General features: G+C 31.9%; 6 protein-coding genes and 4 non-coding genes across 14 annotated transcripts; 8 read left to right on the top strand and 2 right to left on the bottom strand.

Moving 5' to 3' along the window:
- The first annotated feature begins 693 nt into the window (after nt 1–693).
- LOC111806697 (16 kDa phloem protein 1-like) lies at nt 694–1,598 on the top strand. 2 transcript variants are annotated; one of them, XM_023692112.1, is made up of 4 exons: nt 694–799; nt 924–989; nt 1,083–1,221; nt 1,301–1,598. In XM_023692112.1, the coding sequence occupies exons 1-4, from the start codon at nt 733–735 to the stop codon at nt 1,443–1,445; spliced, it is 417 nt and encodes a 138-aa protein (XP_023547880.1). In that variant the 5' UTR covers nt 694–732; the 3' UTR covers nt 1,446–1,598. The 2 variants fall into 2 exon arrangements, with proteins under 2 accessions (XP_023547880.1, XP_023547890.1); XM_023692122.1 differs by having other exon boundaries at nt 1,089–1,221.
- A 909-nt stretch (nt 1,599–2,507) lies between these two features.
- TRNAK-UUU lies at nt 2,508–2,579 on the top strand. Its single transcript has one exon. It is a non-coding gene; the product is annotated as a tRNA-Lys (tRNA).
- A 931-nt stretch (nt 2,580–3,510) lies between these two features.
- Nucleotides 3,511–4,529, top strand: LOC111792221 (16 kDa phloem protein 2). The gene is made up of 5 exons (XM_023673607.1): nt 3,511–3,637; nt 3,727–3,792; nt 3,876–4,014; nt 4,109–4,244; nt 4,343–4,529. The coding sequence occupies exons 1-5, from the start codon at nt 3,568–3,570 to the stop codon at nt 4,346–4,348; spliced, it is 417 nt and encodes a 138-aa protein (XP_023529375.1). The 5' UTR covers nt 3,511–3,567; the 3' UTR covers nt 4,349–4,529.
- Nucleotides 4,530–5,545: 1,016 nt separating this feature from the next.
- On the top strand, nt 5,546–5,617 carry TRNAK-UUU. Its single transcript has one exon. It is a non-coding gene; the product is annotated as a tRNA-Lys (tRNA).
- Nucleotides 5,618–9,802: 4,185 nt separating this feature from the next.
- TRNAK-UUU lies at nt 9,803–9,874 on the top strand. Its single transcript has one exon. It is a non-coding gene; the product is annotated as a tRNA-Lys (tRNA).
- Nucleotides 9,875–11,335: 1,461 nt separating this feature from the next.
- On the top strand, nt 11,336–12,359 carry LOC111792130 (16 kDa phloem protein 1). Its single transcript, XM_023673494.1, has 5 exons — nt 11,336–11,463; nt 11,553–11,618; nt 11,699–11,837; nt 11,932–12,067; nt 12,166–12,359. Exons 1-5 carry the CDS (start codon nt 11,394–11,396, stop codon nt 12,205–12,207), a joined length of 453 nt encoding a protein of 150 aa, XP_023529262.1. The 5' UTR covers nt 11,336–11,393; the 3' UTR covers nt 12,208–12,359.
- Nucleotides 12,360–14,275: 1,916 nt separating this feature from the next.
- TRNAK-UUU lies at nt 14,276–14,347 on the top strand. The gene has a single exon. It is a non-coding gene; the product is annotated as a tRNA-Lys (tRNA).
- Nucleotides 14,348–14,709: 362 nt separating this feature from the next.
- Nucleotides 14,710–16,962, top strand: LOC111780480. Its single transcript, XM_023660905.1, has 8 exons — nt 14,710–14,881; nt 14,957–15,073; nt 15,145–15,863; nt 15,943–16,042; nt 16,125–16,184; nt 16,257–16,340; nt 16,428–16,532; nt 16,617–16,962. Exons 1-8 carry the CDS (start codon nt 14,789–14,791, stop codon nt 16,923–16,925), a joined length of 1,587 nt encoding a protein of 528 aa, XP_023516673.1. The 5' UTR covers nt 14,710–14,788; the 3' UTR covers nt 16,926–16,962.
- A 117-nt stretch (nt 16,963–17,079) lies between these two features.
- On the bottom strand, nt 17,080–19,700 carry LOC111780487 (transcription initiation factor TFIID subunit 7). Of its 4 annotated transcripts, none has more exons than XM_023660924.1 (6): nt 19,446–19,700; nt 19,093–19,235; nt 18,748–18,881; nt 18,537–18,656; nt 18,113–18,182; nt 17,080–17,450 (listed from the first exon to the last, which is right to left on the bottom strand). In XM_023660924.1, exons 2-6 carry the CDS (start codon nt 19,205–19,207, stop codon nt 17,284–17,286), a joined length of 606 nt encoding a protein of 201 aa, XP_023516692.1. In that variant the 5' UTR covers nt 19,208–19,235; nt 19,446–19,700; the 3' UTR covers nt 17,080–17,283. The 4 variants fall into 4 exon arrangements, with proteins under 4 accessions (XP_023516692.1, XP_023516685.1, XP_023516700.1 ...); XM_023660917.1 differs by having other exon boundaries at nt 19,093–19,232; nt 19,349–19,681; XM_023660932.1 differs by having other exon boundaries at nt 19,093–19,232; nt 19,446–19,678.
- Nucleotides 19,701–20,444: 744 nt separating this feature from the next.
- Nucleotides 20,445–21,653, bottom strand: LOC111791651 (expansin-A4-like). Its single transcript, XM_023673079.1, has 3 exons — nt 21,496–21,653; nt 21,099–21,417; nt 20,445–20,874 (listed from the first exon to the last, which is right to left on the bottom strand). Exons 1-3 carry the CDS (start codon nt 21,647–21,649, stop codon nt 20,565–20,567), a joined length of 783 nt encoding a protein of 260 aa, XP_023528847.1. The 5' UTR covers nt 21,650–21,653; the 3' UTR covers nt 20,445–20,564.
- Nucleotides 21,654–21,794: the final 141 nt, after the last annotated feature.

Here is a 21,794-nt window from a genome sequence, read left to right on the forward strand (position 1 = left end):
GATATTTGTTGGGATTGAGTTTAAAAATTACAATAGATGCAAGATGCAAATATCCTTCTTTTGGGGCGGATTTGATTATAAAAAGAATAGATGTAGAGAACTTTACAACGAGATTGTGTTTGCAGCTCTCTCAAGAATCAAAATGAAATCAATTCCGTATATATCATATCACATGCCTGCTTACTTTGACTCGTACAAATATCTGAACTTTATATTTGTTAAATATATTCTTTTAATTCTTGGATAAAATATTATCATTTTTTGAAAATTATTTTAGAACTAAAGTATATATTTCATTTAAGATAATATTAAAAAAGAATAAAAATTAGACAATAATATTTGTCATTTTTCATTTTAAATCAAGAATCGAATAATATACTTTTATTAAATTTGATTGGATCATTATCTTTTTAAATACATAAGATATATATTACCCAAAAAAAAAAAAATTGTATATAATATTTATTAGAAGACAGGTAAATAAATTTTAAATTTTTAATAATAATAATAATAATAATAATAATAATAATAATAAATAATTATGCCGCCAAGAGTTGAAACCGTCTTCCTTTGTTCCAAGCCCCCACGCATCCCATGTTGGCTCTTTGACGTGGGCCCGTGTCTGCGAGGTTGGTTGAGTCATCGATGTTGACGACTCGGCAGCGGCTGCTCATCTATATAACCCCACCGCAGCTTCATAATCCTCCAAGCTTGAGCGAGAGAAACAAAGCTATGGCGATTGGAATATTGGAGGTCAATTTGGTAAATGGAAAAGGATTTCGAGGCAAAGATATCCTGGGTAATAATAATCTTACCTGTCATTCTTCTCTGTCTTCTTCAAATTCTTTCTAGATTTGATTTACTTTGTGATTAAGCTAATTTGATTATGCTATTAAGCTAATCATCTTCCTCTCATTTTGTAGGTAAAATTGACCCTTATGTTCTGATTCAGTATAAGGGCCAAGAACAAAAGAGCAGTGTTGCTAAAAGTTAGTCTTTTTTTTTTTCTTTTCTTTAAAGCTCATCAATTATTAGTTCATTTATTATTTGGAAGCATATTTGGGTGAATTTAAATGGCGTAGATGCAGGTGAAAGTCCGGTATGGAATGAGAAGTTTAAATTCCAAGCAGAGTATCCGGGGAGCGGTGGTGACTACAAGATCATCCTCAAGGTCATGGACAAAGACACTTTATCTGCTGATGATTTCATCGGTCAAGCCACGTAAGACCCTTATAATAAGAACGCTCATATTCGAATTGAATGATCTGATTTACGAGATAGAACTAAATGACTGTGGCAGGATATATATCAAGGATTTATTAGCTTTCGGAGTTGAAAATGGGAAGTCGGAGATGTGGCCACAAAAGTACAGCGTTGTAGGAGCCAACCTTAAGTACAATGGAGAAATTAAAGTTGGAGTGACCTTCACCCTTGAAGGTCATTGATCAAAAAAACGCTCAAAATCTGAACCAAAGTGAAAACTTGCTGCTCTAACCAAATTGTACTTTGTTTTGTTTTTCTTTTAATAAAATGTAATCAAAATAGTCTAAACTAAGTAAAATAAGAAGCTAAGTATTTTATAATTTTATTTATGAACATATTGGTGATTCAAATTTTAAGATATTATAATATAACATCAACCCGTCATAATTCATTGGTAAAACACATGACTTTAATTATATGGTTTTGGGTTAGTAGATCCATAAAATAATATTTCTCTTGTATTCGTGGTCAAATGTTATGAGTTTGATCCTCACCAACAGCGTTTCAATTAACATTTATTTATTTATATAGAACATCAGCACACGTAAATCTTTTAGTGACAAAAAGTCTAATTACTTTATTACCATCATTGAAGTTGCGTCAATTTTATTATTTACAGAGAATTTCAATAAATAAAAGTTGGTGTTACATTCAATTCAATTTTAGTAAATACGGTAACAACTAGCAACAAGATAAAATTTGATTTCTTGTTTTTAGTTTTTTTTTTCTTAAAACTATATTTATATATTTACTATGATATAATTCTTTTTAATCTCATTGACGCATGGAATCCTTAACCAAATTATTTTAAAAATAAATAAAAACTATTATTTTAACCAAATTATATATATATTATTTTTATAAAATGGAGATAACAAAGACATTCATGGACTTAATTNCTTTAAAAAAAAAAAAAAAAAAAATCTATATTATTTGTTTTTAAATTTGTTTGTCTTAAAATAATAATAAAAAAAGTTTAGTTTCACTAAATTTAATAAATAAATAAAAAATGAAGGAATTCGAATTCTTTTAGTATTTGAGTGGTGTGAGAAATGGATTTTAGTCTTTACTCACTCATATTTATGTTAATGTGGCCTTTCTTAAATTCATTCAGTTAAATATTAATGTCATAAACCATAATCTATTGTTCCCAAAACAACATATTCAAAGTACAAGAATACTCTATAATTTAAGCTTTTTTATTATTAGAATATATATATTGTTGTTTGTTTTACAACAACAAGGCCGTCTTAGCTCAGTGGTAGAGCGCGTGGCTTTTAACCACGTGGTCGTGGGTTCGATCCCCACAGACGGCGTTCTTGCATTTTTCAATATCAATATTGTTGTTCTTCATGCCCCTTTCTTCTCCCCATCCCCATGCCTTCTTCTTCTTCTTTTGCCTTCTTTTTCGCGTTATGTAATCTTCATTTCTTTTATGCCTCAGTTACAGGTTTCACCCACAGCCAAAATCCAAGATACCAGCATTAAAGTTTCGTTTTTTTTTTAATAATTATAATTCAAGATTTTTGGAAGTGAGTCCCACATGGGTTAATTTAGAGAATGATCTTGATTTTATAAGAAAAACATCTCTATTAATATGAGGTGAAACTAAAAGTAAAAACATGAGAGCTTATGGTTAAAGTGGACAATATCATATCCTTGTAAAAGTTTGATTTTTAACCCGAAGATAAAAGAGCAAAAAGTTAATTCATTATTATCTATCCGGTTGCTGCTTACTTTGATACGGACGAATATTTAAATTTTATATTTGACTGAATATATTCTTTTAATTCTATAAATTTTTTAAATAGTTTTTTTTTTTTATAACATTGTCAATAGTATAGTTGATATAGGTTAAATTTTGTTGTCACAAGTAATTATCGGTCATAAATTCTTGGTCAAGTCATGTTTTATGAACGATTTTGACATTGTGTGTGGTTGGAAGAACCCGATTCTAAATAAAAATAAAATCAAAACTTAAAATTAATTAAAAATATTAAAGTGATCATAATTTAATAACAATTGACATACATCATTAGTCATAAGCGTAAAATGATATTAGAACTAAAACATACATTTAATAATTTAAAATTAATACACATGTTTAAGATAATACTAAAAAAGAATAACAATTAAAGTGATATTTTTTCTTTTTTATTTTGAGAATCGAATATTATACTTTATTAAATTTGATCCGGTATTATCCTTATATATATATATATATATATATATATATATTTAAAGCCACTGCACCATTGTATTCCTTCAACTTCATCTTCAAGGTTGACAGACAGAGGCAAAGCGATGGGGATGGGTATGTTGGAGGTCCACTTGATTAGTGGTAAAGGACTTCAAGCCCATGATCCTCTTAATAGTAAGCTCCAATCTGCGGTTTCTGTTGCTCTCATGGCGCCTATGCTCTTACTTACTTATTAACCTATTCATTCTCTCCCCATTTCGCAGAACCAATTGACCCTTATGTTGATATAAACTACAAGGGCCGAGAACGCATGAGCAAAGTTGCTAAAAGTTAGTCTCTCTTTTTCTTTCTAACCTCTAAAATTTTATAAATTAATATCATTCTTGTTTGTGTGGTTTTAAAAATGGCGCAGATGCAGGACCAGATCCAGTATGGAAGGAGAAATTTAAATTCCTAGCAGAGTACCCTGGGAGCGGTGGTGACTTCCATATCTTATTCAAGGTCATGGACCATGACGTTATAGATGGTGATGATTACATTGGCGATGTCAAGTAAGATCATTGATCTTCTCTTACATAATTACTACTATTATTATCACCACCACATTCAAAGTTTACTAACGATAGAACTGAATGATGATTGCAGAATAGATGTCAAGGATTTATTAGCGGAAGGAATTAGAAATGGATGGTCGGAGTTACCGCCTAGAATGTACCAGGTTATAGCACACAAACGTTACTTCAAGGGAGAAATTGAAGTTGGAGTGTTCTTCCAGCGGCAGGTAATGGAGCTTGTTTAGTGTTTGAATGTGAGCTGAAAATGACATGAACATTTGTGTATAAGGTTAAGCTTATTTGGTTTGATTTAATGGTGAAATAGGGATAATTAAGGAAGAATAAGTGGGAGGATGGAAGCAAAGCGAAGACTACGTGGCTTGCCTTCTTCAAACGTATTCCCGAATGTATGCAAACTTGTTATAATTTGAATTTCTACCTCTTTTGGTATGTTATTCAGATTCTAAACTATGAATTAACATAAATAAAATAAAACCTATCTTTTTAAGTCTTGACTCGATTCGTGAATCCCATATACGGTATTACGAGTAACAATTCTCACCAACGAGATTTCAATTACATTTTTTTATTTTAATGAATGGTTTATTCATATTTACAAATTTGATATTAGATAATTTAGTGATCATGTAGTTGTATGGGTTTGATCCCTATTGAGAACATTGTAAATAATTATCACTAAAAATTTAAAGTCTATATCAATAAATATGTCAACAAAATTTTAAACATATAATTTTTTGTTTTGTAACGGGCCCATTTAAACATTTTTATATAATAGTTTTTAACTTCGACAATATTGAGATCATAAATAAACCGTGACCATTTTTAAGTCTATCTATAACTTATATTATTGTATTCTAGTCTATCTCTAACGTATACAATCTGTAATGATAGAAAGAAGTTTTTTTTCTCATTGGATTTAATAAATAAATAAATAAATAAAAACCAAGGAATTCGAATTCATTTTGTATAGAGTAGTGTGAAAAACCGTTTTTATTGTTTACTCACTCCTATTTATGTTCATACTGCATTTCCTAAATTCACATAATTTATTGTTTCCACACATCTGTAATTTAAGCTAAATGCGTACTCCTATTAATGACAAGTAAACGAATTTAATTATCGAATTTTATCAAAAGTATCTGATCGTTTTAATATTTTCTGTAGTTTCTGGATCAACATCTCCTATAAGTGAAAAAATTATGAATTATTTTATAAATTAACACCTAAAATGACACAAAATTAGATAGATAGAAAATTTTTAATTTCATGATTTATCTTTATATTTTTCTTACTTTAATCTATTCTCAATAAGTGTTTGTATTTAGTTTTATGACAATGTTAAATTATGTTAATATGTTACCATTTTTGGTTGTTTTGTGAACTTTTAATAGATTTTAGATTGTATATGAATAATTATAAATGGCGGATAAATAAATTAAAAAAACATCCCTCAACCCAATAATATATATTTTTTTATATTAGTTCTAGAATGAATTAACACAACAAGGCCGTCTTAGCTCAGTGGTAGAGCGCGTGGCTTTTAACCACGTGGTCGTGGGTTCGATCCCCACAGACGGCGTTCGTTTTTTTATCATTAAAACAGTTCATAATATTAATGAAATGCACATTCTTATTTCTGACAAAAGTACCAATAAGAACATGAGAATTCCAATGTCCGCCGTCAATTTCCATTGATAAAACAAAAAAAGAATCTCATTTCGGACTCTGCATGGCCCTTTCTTGTCCCATCGCCATGCCTTCTTCTTCTTCTTTACCACCTCAGGTATATCCATTTTGCTCATGGCCTTTCTCTGCATCAACTCAAAGCGCTGCATTCCAAAAACCAGCTTTAGTAACCTGTTTCACAACACAACCACAGATTAAATAGAGTTGATACTTGAAAATCTATAGAAGTTTATCAAAATAATTTCAAATATGCATACTATACATAAATTACATTTGACTAAATATATTCTTTTAATTCTATGAATTTTTTAAANTTTTTTTTTTTTTTTTTTTTTTTTTTTTTTTTTTGTTTTTTTTGTGCAAGAAGAATCAGATTTGATTCTAAAATAAAATCAAAATATATACTAACATCCAAACTTAAAACAAATTAAAAATATTAAAGTTATCCTAATTTAATAATATTTATGATTTTAAAAAAATGAAATTAGAACTAAGACATACATTTAATAATTTAAAATTAATACACATGTCTAAGATAATACTAAAAAAGAATAACAATTAAAGTGATATTTTTTGTTTTCTATTTTAAAAGAGAATCAAATATTATACTTTATTAAATTTGATCGGGTTTTCTCCTTTTAAATGCATGTATTATAAAAAAAGAATATATTTATTAGAAGACAGGTAAAAAAACTTTAATCTAAATTAAAATGTTAGTAGAAGGCAGCCAGACACCTTTGTCGTGGAGCTGCGTGTGCGACAGTAGCAGCGGCAGTGGCGGGTCATCTATATAAACCCACTGCGCCTTTGTATTCCTTCAACTTCATCTTCAAGGTTGACAGACAGAGGCAAAGCAATGGGGATGGGATTGTTGGAGGTCCATTTTATTAGTGGTAAATGACTTCAAGCCTATGATCCTATTAATGGTAAGCTCCAATCTGCGGTTTCTACTTGCTCTCATGCTGCCCTATGCTCTTACTTGTTAAGCTATTCATTTTCGCCTCATTTCGCAGAATTAATTGACCCTTATGTTGACATAAACTACAAGGGCCAAGAACGCATGAGCAAAGTTGCTAAAGCTTAGTCTCTCTTTTTCTTTCCAACCTCTTAAATTTTATAAATTAAACTCATTTTTTATTGTGTGATTTTAAATGGCTCAGAGGGAGGACCAAATCCAATATGGGATGAGAAATTTGAATTCCTAGCCCAGTACCCTGGGAGCGGTGGTGAGTTCCAAATCTTCTTTAAGGTTATGGACCATGACGCTATAGATAATGATGATTTGATTGGCGAACTCAAGTAAGACTATCGATCTTCTCTTACAATAATTACTACTATTACTATTATTACTATCCACNTAAGACTATCGATCTTCTCTTACAATAATTACTACTATTACTACTATTACTATCCATCACCACATTCAAAGTTTACGAAAGGGATGGAACTAAATGACTATTGCAGAATAGATGTCAAGGATTTATTAGCGGAAGGAATTAGAAAAGGATGGTCGGAGATATCGCCTAGAATGTACCAGGTTTTATTACTCAATCTTTACTTCAAGGGAGAAATTGAAGTTGGAGTGTCCTTCCAACGACAGGTAATGGTGCATGTTTAGTGTTCGAATGTGAGCTCAAAATGACATGAACATTTGTGTATAAAGTTAAGCTTATTTGGTTTGATTTAATGGTGAAATAGGGGTAATCAAGGAAGAATAAGTGGGAGGACGGAAGCACAGCGAAGACTACGTGGCTTGCCTTCTTCAAACCTATTCCCGAAATGTATGCAAACTTGTTACTAATTTGAATTTCTACCTCGTTTGGTATGTTATTCAAATTCTAAATTACGCATTAACATAAATAAAATAAAAAAAACTATGTTTTTAATAATTGTCTAATTAATCTTACCAACCACAATCTCTCTTGACTCACAAGACACGACTTAGTTGGTAAATATATCGCTCTAACTATGTGGTCATGGGTTCATAAATCTCATATACAACATTATGAGTAATAATGCTTTTATATGTGAAATAATATTTATTATAATTCGGCTAAATGTTATGGGTATGATTCTCACCAACCAAATTTTAATTACATTTTTTATTTATTTGAATAGAACTTCATGATCATTTAGCGACAAAAATTCTAATTACTCTTATCATGACAATTGAAATTATGTCGATTTTTATTTATGTATGAAAAAATTTAATAAATGGTTTATTCATATTTACAAATTTGATAGTGACCAACAAAAATATTCATAGTCTAAATTTTAAATNTTTTTTTTTTTTTTTTTTTTTTTTTTTTTTTTTTTTTTGTAATGGACCCATTTAAACATTTTTATATAATTGTTTTTAACTTTCTAAGTCTATCTATTAACTTATACTATTATTGTATTTGAGTGACCAATAATAAAAAAATAAAAAAAATAAAATGTTTTTTTTTTCCTCTACATTTAATAAATAAAAACGAAGGAATTCGAATTCTCAGTCTGTGAAAAACAGTTTTTAGTATTTACTCGCTCCTATTTCTATTTAGGATCATACAGCCTTTCTTAAATTCATTTGAAAATGTGGTGTACATTCAATCCGATAATTCAGATCAATCCAACCGAACTATAAAGGTTGAGTTGGGTTGAGTTAACCTTTCGAATTGAATTGGGTTCATTTTTGGAACCTGAACTGAATGGTTCGATTCATATTCATGGAGCAAAACTTTCGATTTGATCCGAGTCAAATAAAATAATAAATTAATCATAATAATGTATTTATTAGAATGGTGGTTCCATCTAATTAAAGACTCTCACGCTCAAGTTTAACGCCAATCAAGTACATTATTATTTTTTTATTTTGTTTAATTTATATATATATTAAAAATATTTCAATATTTCATACTATTTTAAAACATATTATAAATAAACTAATATATAACTATTCATACCTTTTATACTATGATATAAATAATAAATTAATAAACAATCCTTTAATTTATAATTTAAGAATATAGTTATAACAGATTTAATGATGAGGTATATGTTTAGGATATAAATAATAAATTAATAAACAATCATTTAATTTAAAAATATAGTTTATAACAGGTTTATTAATTATGATTTATATATACATTTAAGTTGTTTTGGTTATTTTGAAACAAAAGCGGTTTATTAATTATGATTTATACATACATTTAGGTTAGGTTATTTTAGTTATTTTGAGACAAAGGTGTATAATATTCAATGTTATTATATATATATTTGAACAATTTTGAAGTAAGTTGTATGTTACGATATATAAAATGAATTTTTTAAATACAAATTTCTATAAATGCGTTTGCAAAGACATAAAAGAATTTTTTTACTCTCCATCTTACATTGGACAAGTAAATAAATTTAAATACATCATTTTTATTATTGGACCAAGTAAATAAATTTAAATAGAGAAGTTGCCCAAAATATTTCAATTATTAAGAGTATTTTCTAGGTGGAATTTTTTTTTATTATTATAAGATTTGAGAGTAAACACTGAAAATTAGTTTAAATAGATTTATAAGTTCCGTTATAAAATTCATAATTCTAAATTTTAATTATTGATTATCTATTTATTGCAACATTATTATATCATATTTTATATATATATATATATAATGGTTGAGTGCTCTCTAATTTTTTTTTTTTTTATTATTATATACAGTATTTTTAAACTAATGATTTTTATTATATTTTTAATTTTGTGATTTATCGTTATATTTTTCTTACTTTAACCCATTCTCAAGGAGTGTCCGTATTTAGTTGTCTTCAATTTTATGACAATATTGTATTATGTTAATATGTTACAATTTTTGTTGTTCTTCATTAATTTTTTTTTAATAATTATAGATTGATTTGTATTTGTTTTTGAATTTTTAATATAATTTATCTAGATTGTATATAAATAATTATAAAGATGGGTAAATAATTTTTTTTAAAAAAAAACTAATTTTTTCATTTTAACAACCTGAAAATAGAGAGTTGGGTCGAAAACATCCCTCAACCATAGATATTGGTTTTATACTGCTTCAGTATACGTTATAACGTCAAGGCCGTCTTAGCTCAGTGGTAGAGCGCGTGGCTTTTAACCACGTGGTCGTGGGTTCGATCCCCACAGACGGCGTTTAGTTTTGTTTTTCAATATCAATCTGGTTGGCTTTTAATATCTAAAGTAGTAAATTGGTTCTTCCTAAAGTTACCAATAAAAGAATGATTTGGGTTTATAAATCTGGTTGGCTTTTAACATCTAAATAGTAAAATGGTTGTTTGTTCTAAAATTACGAGCAGGCATAATTGCATGGGAACAAGAGCAATGATCCTGAGTTTATGGTCAAAGTAAACAATATCATAATGGTATAATGGTTGTTTGTTCGGCCTAAAATTACGAGCAGGCATAATTGCATAGAAACAAGAGCAATGATTTTGAGTTTATGGTCAAAGTGAACAATATCATATTATGGAAGTCGTTGTTTCTACTAGGATAATGGGAACATATGACTATGTAGCTCTTGAATATATGATCACAAGTACAAAGAATGAGGACGGATGGTGACATGACTGTTAAAAAATCATCCAAGTACGGTCAAGTCCAATAATTATATGAATTTATTGTCTACCTATTTTATAAACAAATTAAGATAAAATCTAAAAGATTAGAGGGTGGTGTACTGTAAATTTCAATAACTTTGCAAAGATACAAAAAATGATCATTTATTATTGATAGGGTACAATCCCTTCAAAAAATGATCATTTATTATTGATAGGGTACAATCCCTTTTACAGGAGAATTTCATCAAAAATTAATAACAAGAAAAGGTAATTAACAAACTAACTAATAACAAAGAAAAATACTAATTAACTGCCTCAACATTACCTCAACATTACCTCAACATGTACATCATTTGACATTTAAAGTAAATAATCTTCTATCCAAAATAACTATTATTTTTTCTAAATATCCTGTAATCTTTTTTTAATTGGCCTCAATAAAACTGTTTGTTTTTTACCCAAAATAATAATAATAATAATAATAATTAATTCATTATTATATTATATCTCATGGCTGCTTACTTTGATTGGTACGAATACTTAAATTTTATATTTGACTGAATATATTCTTTTAATTTTATGCTTTTTTTTTTTTATAACGCTATCAATAGGTCAAGTTTTTTTGTCACAAGTAATTTTCAGTCGTAAATTCTCAGTGAATCATCTTTTATGAATAACGGTTAGACACTATGTGATTGGAAGAACCAGATTCTAAAACAAAAAGAAACATATAAAAATAAAATCAATATATATATAAATATCAAAACTTAAAATTAATTAAAAATATTAAAGTGATCATAATTTAATAACAATTGAGATACATCATTAGTCATAGGCGTAAAATGATATTAGAATTAAATCATACATTTAATAGTTTAAAATTAATACACATGTTTAAGATAATACTAAAAAAGAATAACAATTAAAGTGATATTTTTTCTTTTTTATTTTGAGAATCGAATATTATACTTTATTAAATTTGATCCGGTATTATCTATATATATATATATATATATATATATATATATTTAAAGCCACTGCACCATTGTATTCCTTCAACTTCATCTTCAAGGTTGACAGACAGAGGCAAAGCAATGGGGATGGGTATGTTGGAGGTCCACTTGATTAGTGGTAAAGGACTTCAAGCCCATGATCCTCTTAATAGTAAGCTCCAATCTGCGGTTTCTGTTGCTCTCATGGCGCCTATGCTCTTACTTACTTATTAACCTATTCATTCTCTCCCCATTTCACAGAACCAATTGACCCTTATGTTGATATAAACTACAAGGGCCAAGAACGCATGAGCGGAGTTGCTAAAAGTTAGTCTCTCGTTTTCTTTCCAACTTCAAAATTTTTATAAATTAATATATTCTTGATTGTATGATTTTAAATAGCGCAGATGGAGGACCAAATCCATTATGGGATGAGAAATTTAAATTCCTAGCAGAGTACCCTGGGAGCGGTGGTGACTTCCATATCTTATTCAAGGTCATGGACCATGACGCTATAGATGGTGATGATTACATTGGCGATGTCAAGTAAGATCATTGATCTTCTCTTACATAATTACTACTATTATTATCACCACCACATTCAAAGTTTACTAACGATAGAACTGAATGATGATTGCAGAATAGATGTCAAGGATTTATTAGCGGAAGGAGTTAGAAAAGGATGGTCGGAGATACCGCCTAGAATGTACCATGTCTTAGCACACAAAATCCACTTCAAGGGAGAAATTGAAGTTGGAGTGTCGTTCAAGCTGCAGGTAATGGAACATGTTTAGCGTTTGAATGTGATCTCAAAATCACATAAACACTTGTATATAAGGTTAAGCTTATTTAGTTTGATTTAATGGTGAAACAGGGCGGCGGGGGATGTGGAGGATGTAACCCATGGGAAAACTAAGTGGCTTGGCTTCTTCAAAACCATTGGGGAAATGTGTGCAAACTTGTTGCTTTGAACCGATTTGAATTTCTACCTCTTTTGGTATGTTATTCAGATTCTAAATGTCAAACTACTATGAATTAACATAAAATAAAAGCTATCTTTTTAAATAATTACCTAATTTGATTTATGATATTATAACATCAATCCGATTTTACTCAATTATAAAGTATATCGCTCTAACCATGTCGTCATGGGTTTGTGACTCCCATATACAGCATTACGACTACCAATTTTCTTGTACATGAAATAATATTTACTATAACGCCTATTTATTTATGGTTAAATGTTATGGGTATGATCCTCACCGCTCTTTTATTTATTTGTATAGAATATCCATACGAATATATCTTTTAGTGACAAAAATTCTATTTACTTTAACTATTTCAATTGAAATGAAGTCATTTTAATGGATAGTTTATTCATATTTATAAATTTAGTTAACCGTTTATATAGTTTAGGATTGAGCACGCGAATTTTAACCATGTGGTTTTGTAGGTTTGATCTTCATCGACAACGTTATAAATTAACATTTTCATTTTTATCACGAGCATATTAGCAAAAAGCCCACATAAATTTTTTAATGTGCCCATTTGAATATATTCTTAATAAATTTGGGTGTATTTATTAATTTTAAATTATAAAAGCAGAAAAAGTAGTTGTAGATAATTAAATTTCTAACCATGGAAGATATGGAACCGTTCGTCTATCGTCAATTTTTGTATGACACAGTGTTAAACATATTTAGTACTAAATTATAATTTACCATATATACATATTTTATTATAAGGCAAATATATGAATATTTGTTTTCCTATCATAGGTTTCTGTTATTTTCATTTATTACTTTTCTCATATTCTTGTAATTTATTTTATTATAAATAAGATAACTTTCTCACAGTTTAGGTGTGGTGGATTATGCAAACATTCACACACAAAAGACTTAATAAAAATGATCATAGCCATTACAACTGCTTATTAGTTTTTGATAATGTACATGTACAAATATCACAATAATATAGTACACATTATACATATTTTGTTCACGGACATCCACAAGACGAATAGTTTCTTATCTATTCCAATACAATTGAAGAGGAGATATTACATGTATCTATTGTGTAGAAATGAGTGATCGACCTAGCTCCCACGATTAGAGTTGCGAGTAGCAGAAAAGGTGTAAGCTACCACATGTAAATGGACATATTGTATTCTTATTTGGATTGGTATACCTTACTTTGATAATATCCAAATTTTATATTTGGTTGAATATATATATATATCTACATATACATTTTCTTTGGATTCTTTGTCCAATTTTGTCTTAATGGGTTAAAATTTTATATTTTTAAATAATAAATTAAAATTTTAAATTTTTCGGGCTAAATTGTAAAAGTAATTTTGGGTGATAGTATGGAATTTAAACTTTTGTAGTATTAAGAATTAAATTCGAAAAAAAAAATGTGAAGATGTATAATATGAATGGTTAAAATTAAAAACTTGAAAGTATTATTCAATGATAATTGACATATTTCATGGAATTAGCAAAATAATAATAATAATAATAATAATAATAATAAATAAATAAATAAATAAAACAAAAAATAATCTTAAAATTAAAATATATATTTAGTATTTTATAATTTTACTTCACATGTATATGAGTATTTAAGATAATATAAGAAAAGAATATAAATTAAAAGAGTGATATTTATTTATCTTTTCATTTTAGATCAACCATAACAAAAATGAAAATGGAATATTATACTTTATTAAATTTGACTGGAACATTATTCATTTAAAAAAATTATTGTACTTACAAATTTAAAAAATAAAATAAAACTAATTTTTTAATATTCAAAATTTGACTTAAATTTTTATTTTTTATTTTTCGTAAAAGATAAATAACAAAAAAAAAAAAGAACATAAAATTAAATAAAAAATTGAATATTTATCAAACTAAAAAAATTATAGAGGAATCTCAAGTAATATATTATATGAATATTATTGTTTGTATTATAGTAACAAAGCCGTCTTAGCTCAGTGGTAGAGCGCGTGGCTTTTAACCACGTGGTCGTGGGTTCGATCCCCACAGACGGCGTCTATTGTGTTTTTCTTATATTGACTTTTTTGTTCTGTCAAATTTTTTAGAACAGAAAGCTTTGTGTTGTGTCTGTATTCATTCATTCATTTAATTCACCTTCCTCACCTCCCACACCTCTCATATTAATGAAATCCACATTCTTATTTCTTCCAAGAACACCATCAAGAATCTCATGAGAATTCCAATCTCAACCGTCCATTTCCATCCACAAACAAAAAAACAATCTCATGAGAATTCCAATCTCAACCGTCCATTTCCATCCACAAACAAAAAAACAATCTCATGCATCTCTCATTTCCTTTCAAATTTGTCTTTAAAGCTCAAATCTTTAGTCAACTCTTCCCCCATTTCATCCTTAATGCCACCCACGATCACACCCCTCTCCCTTTCTCGCATTTTGAATACAACCCTCTTCAACTTTCTGCTATCTTCTTCTATATGTTCCTCTCAATCCCAAAAATCATGAAATTTGAAGACTTTCTAATGGACCCAACCGCACCTCATCAGCGCAAACTTGACCTTCAGGGTGAAGTGAGATTCTTTCTTTCTCCATCTCTCCCTCTCTCTTTTCAATCACAAGCACACACTAATCTGGTTTTTCTTCAGGTTCTCAAGTTAGAGGAACAATTGCATGGTGAACAACAGCTCAATAAGGCTCTGCATTGGGCTCTTCACGGCCCTTTCTTGTCCCATCCCCATGTTTCCTCTTCTTTACCACCTCAGGTACGTCCACTTTGCATTGGTTTAAGCAATAGTAATGCATAAGGGATTTCTTGATTCTCTGTTCTTTGTAGATGCAGCTGCTCATGGAAGAATTGGGAGTTGTGGAGAGAGAGATTGAACGGCTAGAAAGAAAGGTTGAAGAGCTGAAGTTGAACTTGTACAAGGAGAGGGAACAGAATAAGGAGTGGGAAATTCAGCAGAGGCTTAGATGCCTTTGGCAGCACAACCTGCTCTTGAATGGACCTCAAATTAATAACAGCTCTGTTCTTACTGGCCAGCGATCCAGATCCCACCATTATGGTGAACTTAGAAAAGATATAATGCTGAGTGAGCGGAGATTCTCTTCAAGTGCTGCTTCTGACATCCAGTGTCTTCCACCAAGGAAGAATGCAACGAGAAGCCGAAAGCAGAGCCAATTAGAGAAAGAAACTTGCAGTGAGACACCAAATGAGCTTTCAGAGCAGTTGATTAAGTGTCTCATTGGCATTTATGTTGATCTAAATCAGCCTTCATACAGCAGCAAAACTTCACCCAATATACCAAAACATGGCCTTTCCTGCATCAGCTCAAAGCGCTGTATTGCAAAGACCAGCTTCAGTTGCAAAGCGCCTCAGCTCACCTTGTCTTTTGATTATACCTCGTCCAATCCCAATCCTTATAGTATACTGCTGCTTGACTCAGAAGGCGGTGTGAGGAACGTTGGCCCTTATAAGAACTTCATCCACATTACGAGATCGTCTTTCGACATCGGTAGACTGCCCGAGTGCTCGACGTCAATCAGAAAGTTGAGGTGAGTAGCAGCCTGCTTAACCAGATTGCCACATAGCGTTGAAACTTCAAATTGTTCTTTTGCTTCCTGATCTTTGCAGGATTCTTATTCATAGGCTGAGCAATGTGGAGTTGACCTTTTTGACGTACAAACAGAAGTTGGCATTCTGGATAAACATTTATAACTCCTCTATAATGCATGTACTGTAAGACATGTAAGACACAGATGAATTGCAGCTATGATCCTATTTGAATATACTGACTGTAATCACCAAAATTTCAGGCATTTCTTGAACATGGGCTGCCATCGACAACTGATAAACTCTTGGCTTTGATGAACAAGGTATATGCCAATGTCCCAAGTCCTAAATACCAAAACAACTCTGAAGCTTTATGTGATTCTTCTGTCCTGCAGGCTGCTCTTAACGTTGGGGGGGTAGTTCTCAATGCTCTGGCTATTGAACATTTCATTCTTCGGCATCAAAATGAAACGAAATATGTAAGCGCTACCTGTCTTGTAGTTTATACTTCAAAACTACTATCAGTACATGACGATGGTTCATTGAATATGTTGTTCCCTTTGAAGCCTGTGGATGAGAAGGAAATGCTGCTTCGACATGCCTATGGCTTAGGATATCCAGAACCAAATGTGACATTTGCTCTCTGCAGAGGCAGTTGGTCTTCTCCTGCAGTAAGTATCTTACTTTTTCTGCATATTTTATGAGCATCAATGAATCTTTGAAAGAAATTGACAGACTGTTGAAACTTTATGAAGTTAAGGGTGTACACGCCAGAGGAAGTGGTGAACGAGTTGGGGATGGCAAAAGTCGAGTATCTGGAAGCATCGGTGGGGATGACGAGCAAAAAGAAGATAATGGTGCCGAAGCTTCTTCAATGGCACATGAAAGATTTTGCAGACGATATGGAATCACTGTTGGAGTGGATTTATAGCCAACTTCCTCGCTCTGCAAGCTTGAAGAGGTCGATAATGGAGTGTTTAAACGGCGAAACTAAATCTCCCATCCATAAAATGGTGGAAATTCAACCTTATGAATCCGAGTTTCGTTACTTGCTGCCCATCTAATCTAAGTCGTATGCAGATGCAAGTGAGGGGGATTTGCTATTCATTCTCTCAGGAAAGGCTTAACAGCCATATGTAATCTTCATTTCTGTTATGTCAAACAAATGACCATCTCTTACCCATTGTGTTCAAAGCATTTCCACATCAGACAAAACTCTATTCAAATCGTGTTCTTACAATTATGCACCAAAGAAATCATCCAGTGTTCTGTTTCTAGACGCTAGGGACAATAAATGAACTTGTAATCACTAAAGAGTTGGGGTACAGACAACCAGTCTCCATGTCTTTTCATATACAACCAGGTTGATACAACTTTCATCAGAGATGCAAACAGTTTGGTCTGAACAGCATAATAATATACCTAATCAATTGAATGATCAGAGTCATCAGAGTCGCTCCTTTCAGGCTCCCCAACAGTTGTCTCAGTTTCCATCACATCAGGCTTCGCTGCAGGGGTGGATGCAGGCTTTGCACTTGCATGATGAGAATTCTCGTGTCTATCATCTTGATGTTCAGCCACTCCAACATGTGAGAATGCTCAGTTAAGGAACCTCTAAAGTTAAAATTATTGTAGCATAAGATCATAACTTTATGTCAGAAGAAGAGGAGCAAAAAGGCATATTGTCAGTTCCCTTCAATCAAGAATTTCATGAGTGCTAATTAAAATAAGTCTCAGTCCGCCACAGTTTTGAGATGTAAACAATGTTTATCAAGCGGGGATGCGTGGGATCCCACATCGGTTGGGGAGGAGAATGAAACAATCTTTATAAGGGTGTGGAAACCTCTCCCTAGTAGACACGTTTTAAAACCGTGAGAGAAAATCCAAAGAAAACAATATTTGTTAATGGTGGACTTGGGCTGTTACAAATGGTATCAGAGACAAACACCGGGCGATGTGTCAGTGAGGAGGCTGAGCCCTGAAGGGTGGTGGACACGAGACGATATGCCAGCAAGGACGCTGGACCCCAAAGGGGTTGGATTGAGAGATCTCACATCGGTTGAGGAGGAGAACAAAACATTCTTTATAAGGAGGTGGAAACCTCTCCCTAGCAGACACGTTTTAAAATCTTGAAGGGAAGACCAAAAAAGACAATATCTGCTAGTGATAGACTTGGACGGTAACAGGATGGGTACATGTTTCATAAACTAATATGGTAACGAGTTTCAAACACATAAATTATCAAGGATATCTGCATTTTCGGTAGTTCCTCCTGCCATGATGTTTAGTAGATCTTTCTCCACCCGTCGTACAAGCTCAGGCTGCCAAAAAGAAGAGAGAAAGAATCAGTATGTAACAATCAAAAGGCACTTTCTAAATGCAACAAATTTTGATATGAGAACAAAAGAAAATAAAGAACTGATTCTCTTGTTGAGAAGATATGTCACGTATAATGAAAACGCTTAAGATATCACTATTGCCCTACAGATTTAAGAGATCATTGTTAATTTAGAATTTATATATGAGAGAGACATACACGCCAAGCATAAACTATATTCATCCAATAATTTGTCCTCAACTACCTACTCCTTGTACAAGTAGGAATCTAAATGGATTATCATGTCGTACACCAGTTTACTATCAAGCTAATAGTAAGACGGATAAGAATGGCATACATTTAAATCCGGCTCTCTTCGAAATCTACGTTTTCGAGCATCCCTCATAGGAGGGGTCAGACCATGTCTATACTCGGTTGAATCTGGCGCAGGGTCGCCTGGTTCTCTGACCATAATCATCTGTTAAAATGATAGCATCCCATAAAATCTAAGAAACAGCCAGATCATATCACCTGAAATGTATAGACTAACGATTTTGATACAATTTTACCTGGGCAATGTCTGCAGCTTTGATTAGCACAGTATCATCGTATGTTTTATATGATTCCACTACACAAGGGAGATCCAGAAGTGATGCTGGAAAATGGTCGTCACCAATGGCAAAAGTGCCACTTCTCCCATCCTCTGTGTGACAATTTAGGAGGCCATAAATAGGCAATTAGGCCAACCCTCAAAATTAAGATAAAACCATACTGCACAGTTTGATCTATTTCCAATGCTAATCAGTCCAAAAGTCTAGAAGTTAATCTATTCATCCAACATCACAGCAAATGCAATGAAAAAAGCATAGAACAGGGAGATTGAACCAGAAGATGAGTGCATAAGTTTGTTTTACCAGAGAAAGACAAATCCAATGAAGGATCTTCAGATGAAGAAGCATTTTCATTCAGTAGACGTTCAATTCGTTCAGCAACAGAAGGTGGAACCCTCAGTACAAATTGCTCCTCCATGAATTCAGAGTCAAAATCAATAAAACTGCTGCACAAAGAAGATCAACCATCGTAAACGAAAACCATTTTTATTCTTTGTAAGGTTGATAAACAAAATCATCATTCGGCAATGAAAAAGAAATAGGGTTCTAGAAATAGTGCCTTTTGGGTAATCAAATCTGGAAAGAAATGGGCTTCCAAACGAAAATTGGTTCAATTCATCTGGTTGATTCAATTTGAAAACATAATCTTGGATTACCTTGTATTCTTGAAGGGTGCGTTGGTGTCAGGTTTTTTGTATCCTGTGCTATGAGCTTTTAACAGCCCTTGTACAAAATCAAGGATACAAAAGCCGTCCCCCACAATTGACGGTTGCCGCCGCCGGCGAGGGAGAAATCGAGGGGATAGCTGTGAAAGAGAGAAATCGAGGGGTACCGATAGCGCGGGGGGAAAGAGTCGAGAGATACTGAAAATCCAGAAAATTCCATCTTACTTAAACCATTTTAATAAACTGAAAAATATCTTCTTCTTTTTTTTCTTGTAGATAATTTGCCTTTGATTGCTTTATTACCGTTTTAATTTTTAATTTAGGATTTCTTTTACCATTTTTTAATAAATATTATATTAAAAAAAATACATATTCTTAAAAAAAATAATAATAGACGGATAAAAATGAGAATTTGATTTCCACAGGTTCTCAAAGGAAGTACGAGTAAAATAAGTAGCAAGGAGGGGGACAAGAAAGACGTTCTGTCCCCGTCCCCGCTCGTGGACATCTCTATTTTGAATATTTATATTAATTTCTTATTAGTTAATTTAGTTTTTATTTAATTTTCACTCCCTCTTAATTACTAATAAAATTAATTAATAAAATACACCATAATGTTTTTCTAAAATAAACTAAATCAAAATTAAACTTAAAACTATAAAATAAAATGTATTTTGAAATCGAGTAAGTAAATAGGAACTTACACGTTTGGCTTAAATTTAATTTTTATTCTCTACCTGTAAATTTTATCCATAAATTTTCATAATATGTATTCTAATTTCTTAATTTTTTTTAAATTAATCATTTTTCATTTTATCCAACGATCATCATTAATCAGTGATTTAAAATCATGCTCATATCAATATAGTAGTACACATAATAAATAACACGACCAACTAAATTTTAGTTTTATTAATATAAACATTCTTATACTAAGTTTTTAGAGTAAAGTTTAATACATCATGTAGTGATAAATAAGTTGGTAATGTGTAAAGTAGAGATGGAGCTCTTTCATCATTACCACAAACTTAACATTAAAACTTACCCACATACATACATACATACTTTAGTTTATAAATTTCTGAAAAATTGAAACCCAAAATGGAGCAATTAGAATCTGAAATTGTTGGCAGTGAAGGTTTGACCAAACTGCCAATGAGAAGGAACAACGTTGGAGGAAGTCAAAACCCTTCCATCGCTGCCTTTAACACTAAACGACAGTGATTGACCCACTAACACATCGTTTGACTGCCAGTTTTGACCCCAATTACGTGTCATGCTCATCCACCCTGTCTTCGACCCCTTGATGCGCACACTCACAATGTCCCCAGCGCCTGCCACGTTGGTTATCAGTACCAGATTGAAATATTTGAACCCATTCATCGTAAACCTCATCCCTCCCTCCCTCTTGCATCCCACCCTGCAATCATAAATACATCGTTAGATGATAAAAGTCCCACGTCAGTTAATTTATAGAATAATTATGAGTTTATAATCAAATAATATTATCTCTATTAATATGAGGCATTTTGCGAGTGGACAATATTATACCATTGGGTAGAGTCGTGTTCATCTAACATACATAACCCCATTAACAATTTGTCACTGAAACGACGATAAAATTTGTATTTTGGCCGTACTTACCTGCGAAACGAGACGGGGACGATCCCGGCGCGGTACTGGGCGATTTTGAGGAACATGGGCATGGATAGGTCGAAGTGAGGGCGAGGAGGATTGCACCACCCGCCGTTGTCATTAGGGAGTGCATAATTGGGAGGACAAAAGTTGGTGGCTGTCACGAAAATCGAGGGGTTTCCAGCGTGGCACCATTGTGGGTCATTCACGCACTTGATTTGGAAACAAGCACCACAGCTGGACCCGTCGTTGAACAGAGCTGTGCTCAACGCTGCCGTGTTCACGCCGTACCCCTGGCTGTATAAGTTGCCGTAACCACACGCGCCCCCTGTAACCATAGCTAAAATATTAATACGATTAAAAAAATTAATTAAATTAACTGAAAAAGAAATTGAATTTTGAATACCCATAGTGCCGGAGGCGTCATTGCCGCCGTAGAATGTGGCGTGGGCGCTCTGCCAAGGGCCGCCGCCGTAAACTCCGTTATGTTGTCTACATTCCACGGCCAACGACATTATTAGCAAGAAAGAGAGCAATGCTGTTGAAACAGTTGCCGCCATTACAGAGAGGAGTGGAGGATTTTACTCTGAGGAAGACGAAGAGGGCGAAGGGGTATTTATACGAAGAAATTAAATTATGGGTTTTTTTTAAATTTTTTTTTAGAGAAATAAAAGAACAAAATAGGTGGCAGGGGGGGGGGGGGGG

This window comes from Cucurbita pepo, chromosome LG01 (genome assembly GCF_002806865.2).
Source record: "Cucurbita pepo subsp. pepo cultivar mu-cu-16 chromosome LG01, ASM280686v2, whole genome shotgun sequence".
Classification (NCBI taxonomy): domain Eukaryota; kingdom Viridiplantae; phylum Streptophyta; class Magnoliopsida; order Cucurbitales; family Cucurbitaceae; genus Cucurbita; species Cucurbita pepo.

Coding starts and splice junctions, on each gene's coding strand:
- LOC111806697 (XM_023692112.1), top strand. CDS start 733: ATGGCGATTGGAATATTGGAGGTCAATTTGGTAAATGGAAAAGGATTT. Junction 800..923: donor TCGAGGCAAAGATATCCTGG/GTAATAATAATC, acceptor CTCATTTTGTAG/GTAAAATTGACCCTTATGTT. Junction 1,222..1,300: donor GATTTCATCGGTCAAGCCAC/GTAAGACCCTTA, acceptor TGACTGTGGCAG/GATATATATCAAGGATTTAT.
- LOC111792221 (XM_023673607.1), top strand. CDS start 3,568: ATGGGGATGGGTATGTTGGAGGTCCACTTGATTAGTGGTAAAGGACTT. Junction 3,638..3,726: donor AGCCCATGATCCTCTTAATA/GTAAGCTCCAAT, acceptor CCCATTTCGCAG/AACCAATTGACCCTTATGTT. Junction 3,793..3,875: donor CATGAGCAAAGTTGCTAAAA/GTTAGTCTCTCT, acceptor AAAATGGCGCAG/ATGCAGGACCAGATCCAGTA.
- LOC111792130 (XM_023673494.1), top strand. CDS start 11,394: ATGGGGATGGGTATGTTGGAGGTCCACTTGATTAGTGGTAAAGGACTT. Junction 11,464..11,552: donor AGCCCATGATCCTCTTAATA/GTAAGCTCCAAT, acceptor CCCATTTCACAG/AACCAATTGACCCTTATGTT. Junction 11,619..11,698: donor CATGAGCGGAGTTGCTAAAA/GTTAGTCTCTCG, acceptor TAAATAGCGCAG/ATGGAGGACCAAATCCATTA.
- LOC111780480 (XM_023660905.1), top strand. CDS start 14,789: ATGTTCCTCTCAATCCCAAAAATCATGAAATTTGAAGACTTTCTAATG. Junction 14,882..14,956: donor AACTTGACCTTCAGGGTGAA/GTGAGATTCTTT, acceptor GTTTTTCTTCAG/GTTCTCAAGTTAGAGGAACA. Junction 16,043..16,124: donor ATAACTCCTCTATAATGCAT/GTACTGTAAGAC, acceptor CCAAAATTTCAG/GCATTTCTTGAACATGGGCT.
- LOC111780487 (XM_023660924.1), bottom strand. CDS start 19,207: ATGGAGGAGCAATTTGTACTGAGGGTTCCACCTTCTGTTGCTGAACGA. Junction 18,882..19,092: donor ATTGGATTTGTCTTTCTCTG/GTAAAACAAACT, acceptor ATTGTCACACAG/AGGATGGGAGAAGTGGCACT. Junction 18,183..18,536: donor GAAGAGAGCCGGATTTAAAT/GTATGCCATTCT, acceptor TCTTTTTGGCAG/CCTGAGCTTGTACGACGGGT.
- LOC111791651 (XM_023673079.1), bottom strand. CDS start 21,649: ATGGCGGCAACTGTTTCAACAGCATTGCTCTCTTTCTTGCTAATAATG. Junction 21,418..21,495: donor TGACGCCTCCGGCACTATGG/GTATTCAAAATT, acceptor CTATGGTTACAG/GGGGCGCGTGTGGTTACGGC. Junction 20,875..21,098: donor GTCCCCGTCTCGTTTCGCAG/GTAAGTACGGCC, acceptor TTATGATTGCAG/GGTGGGATGCAAGAGGGAGG.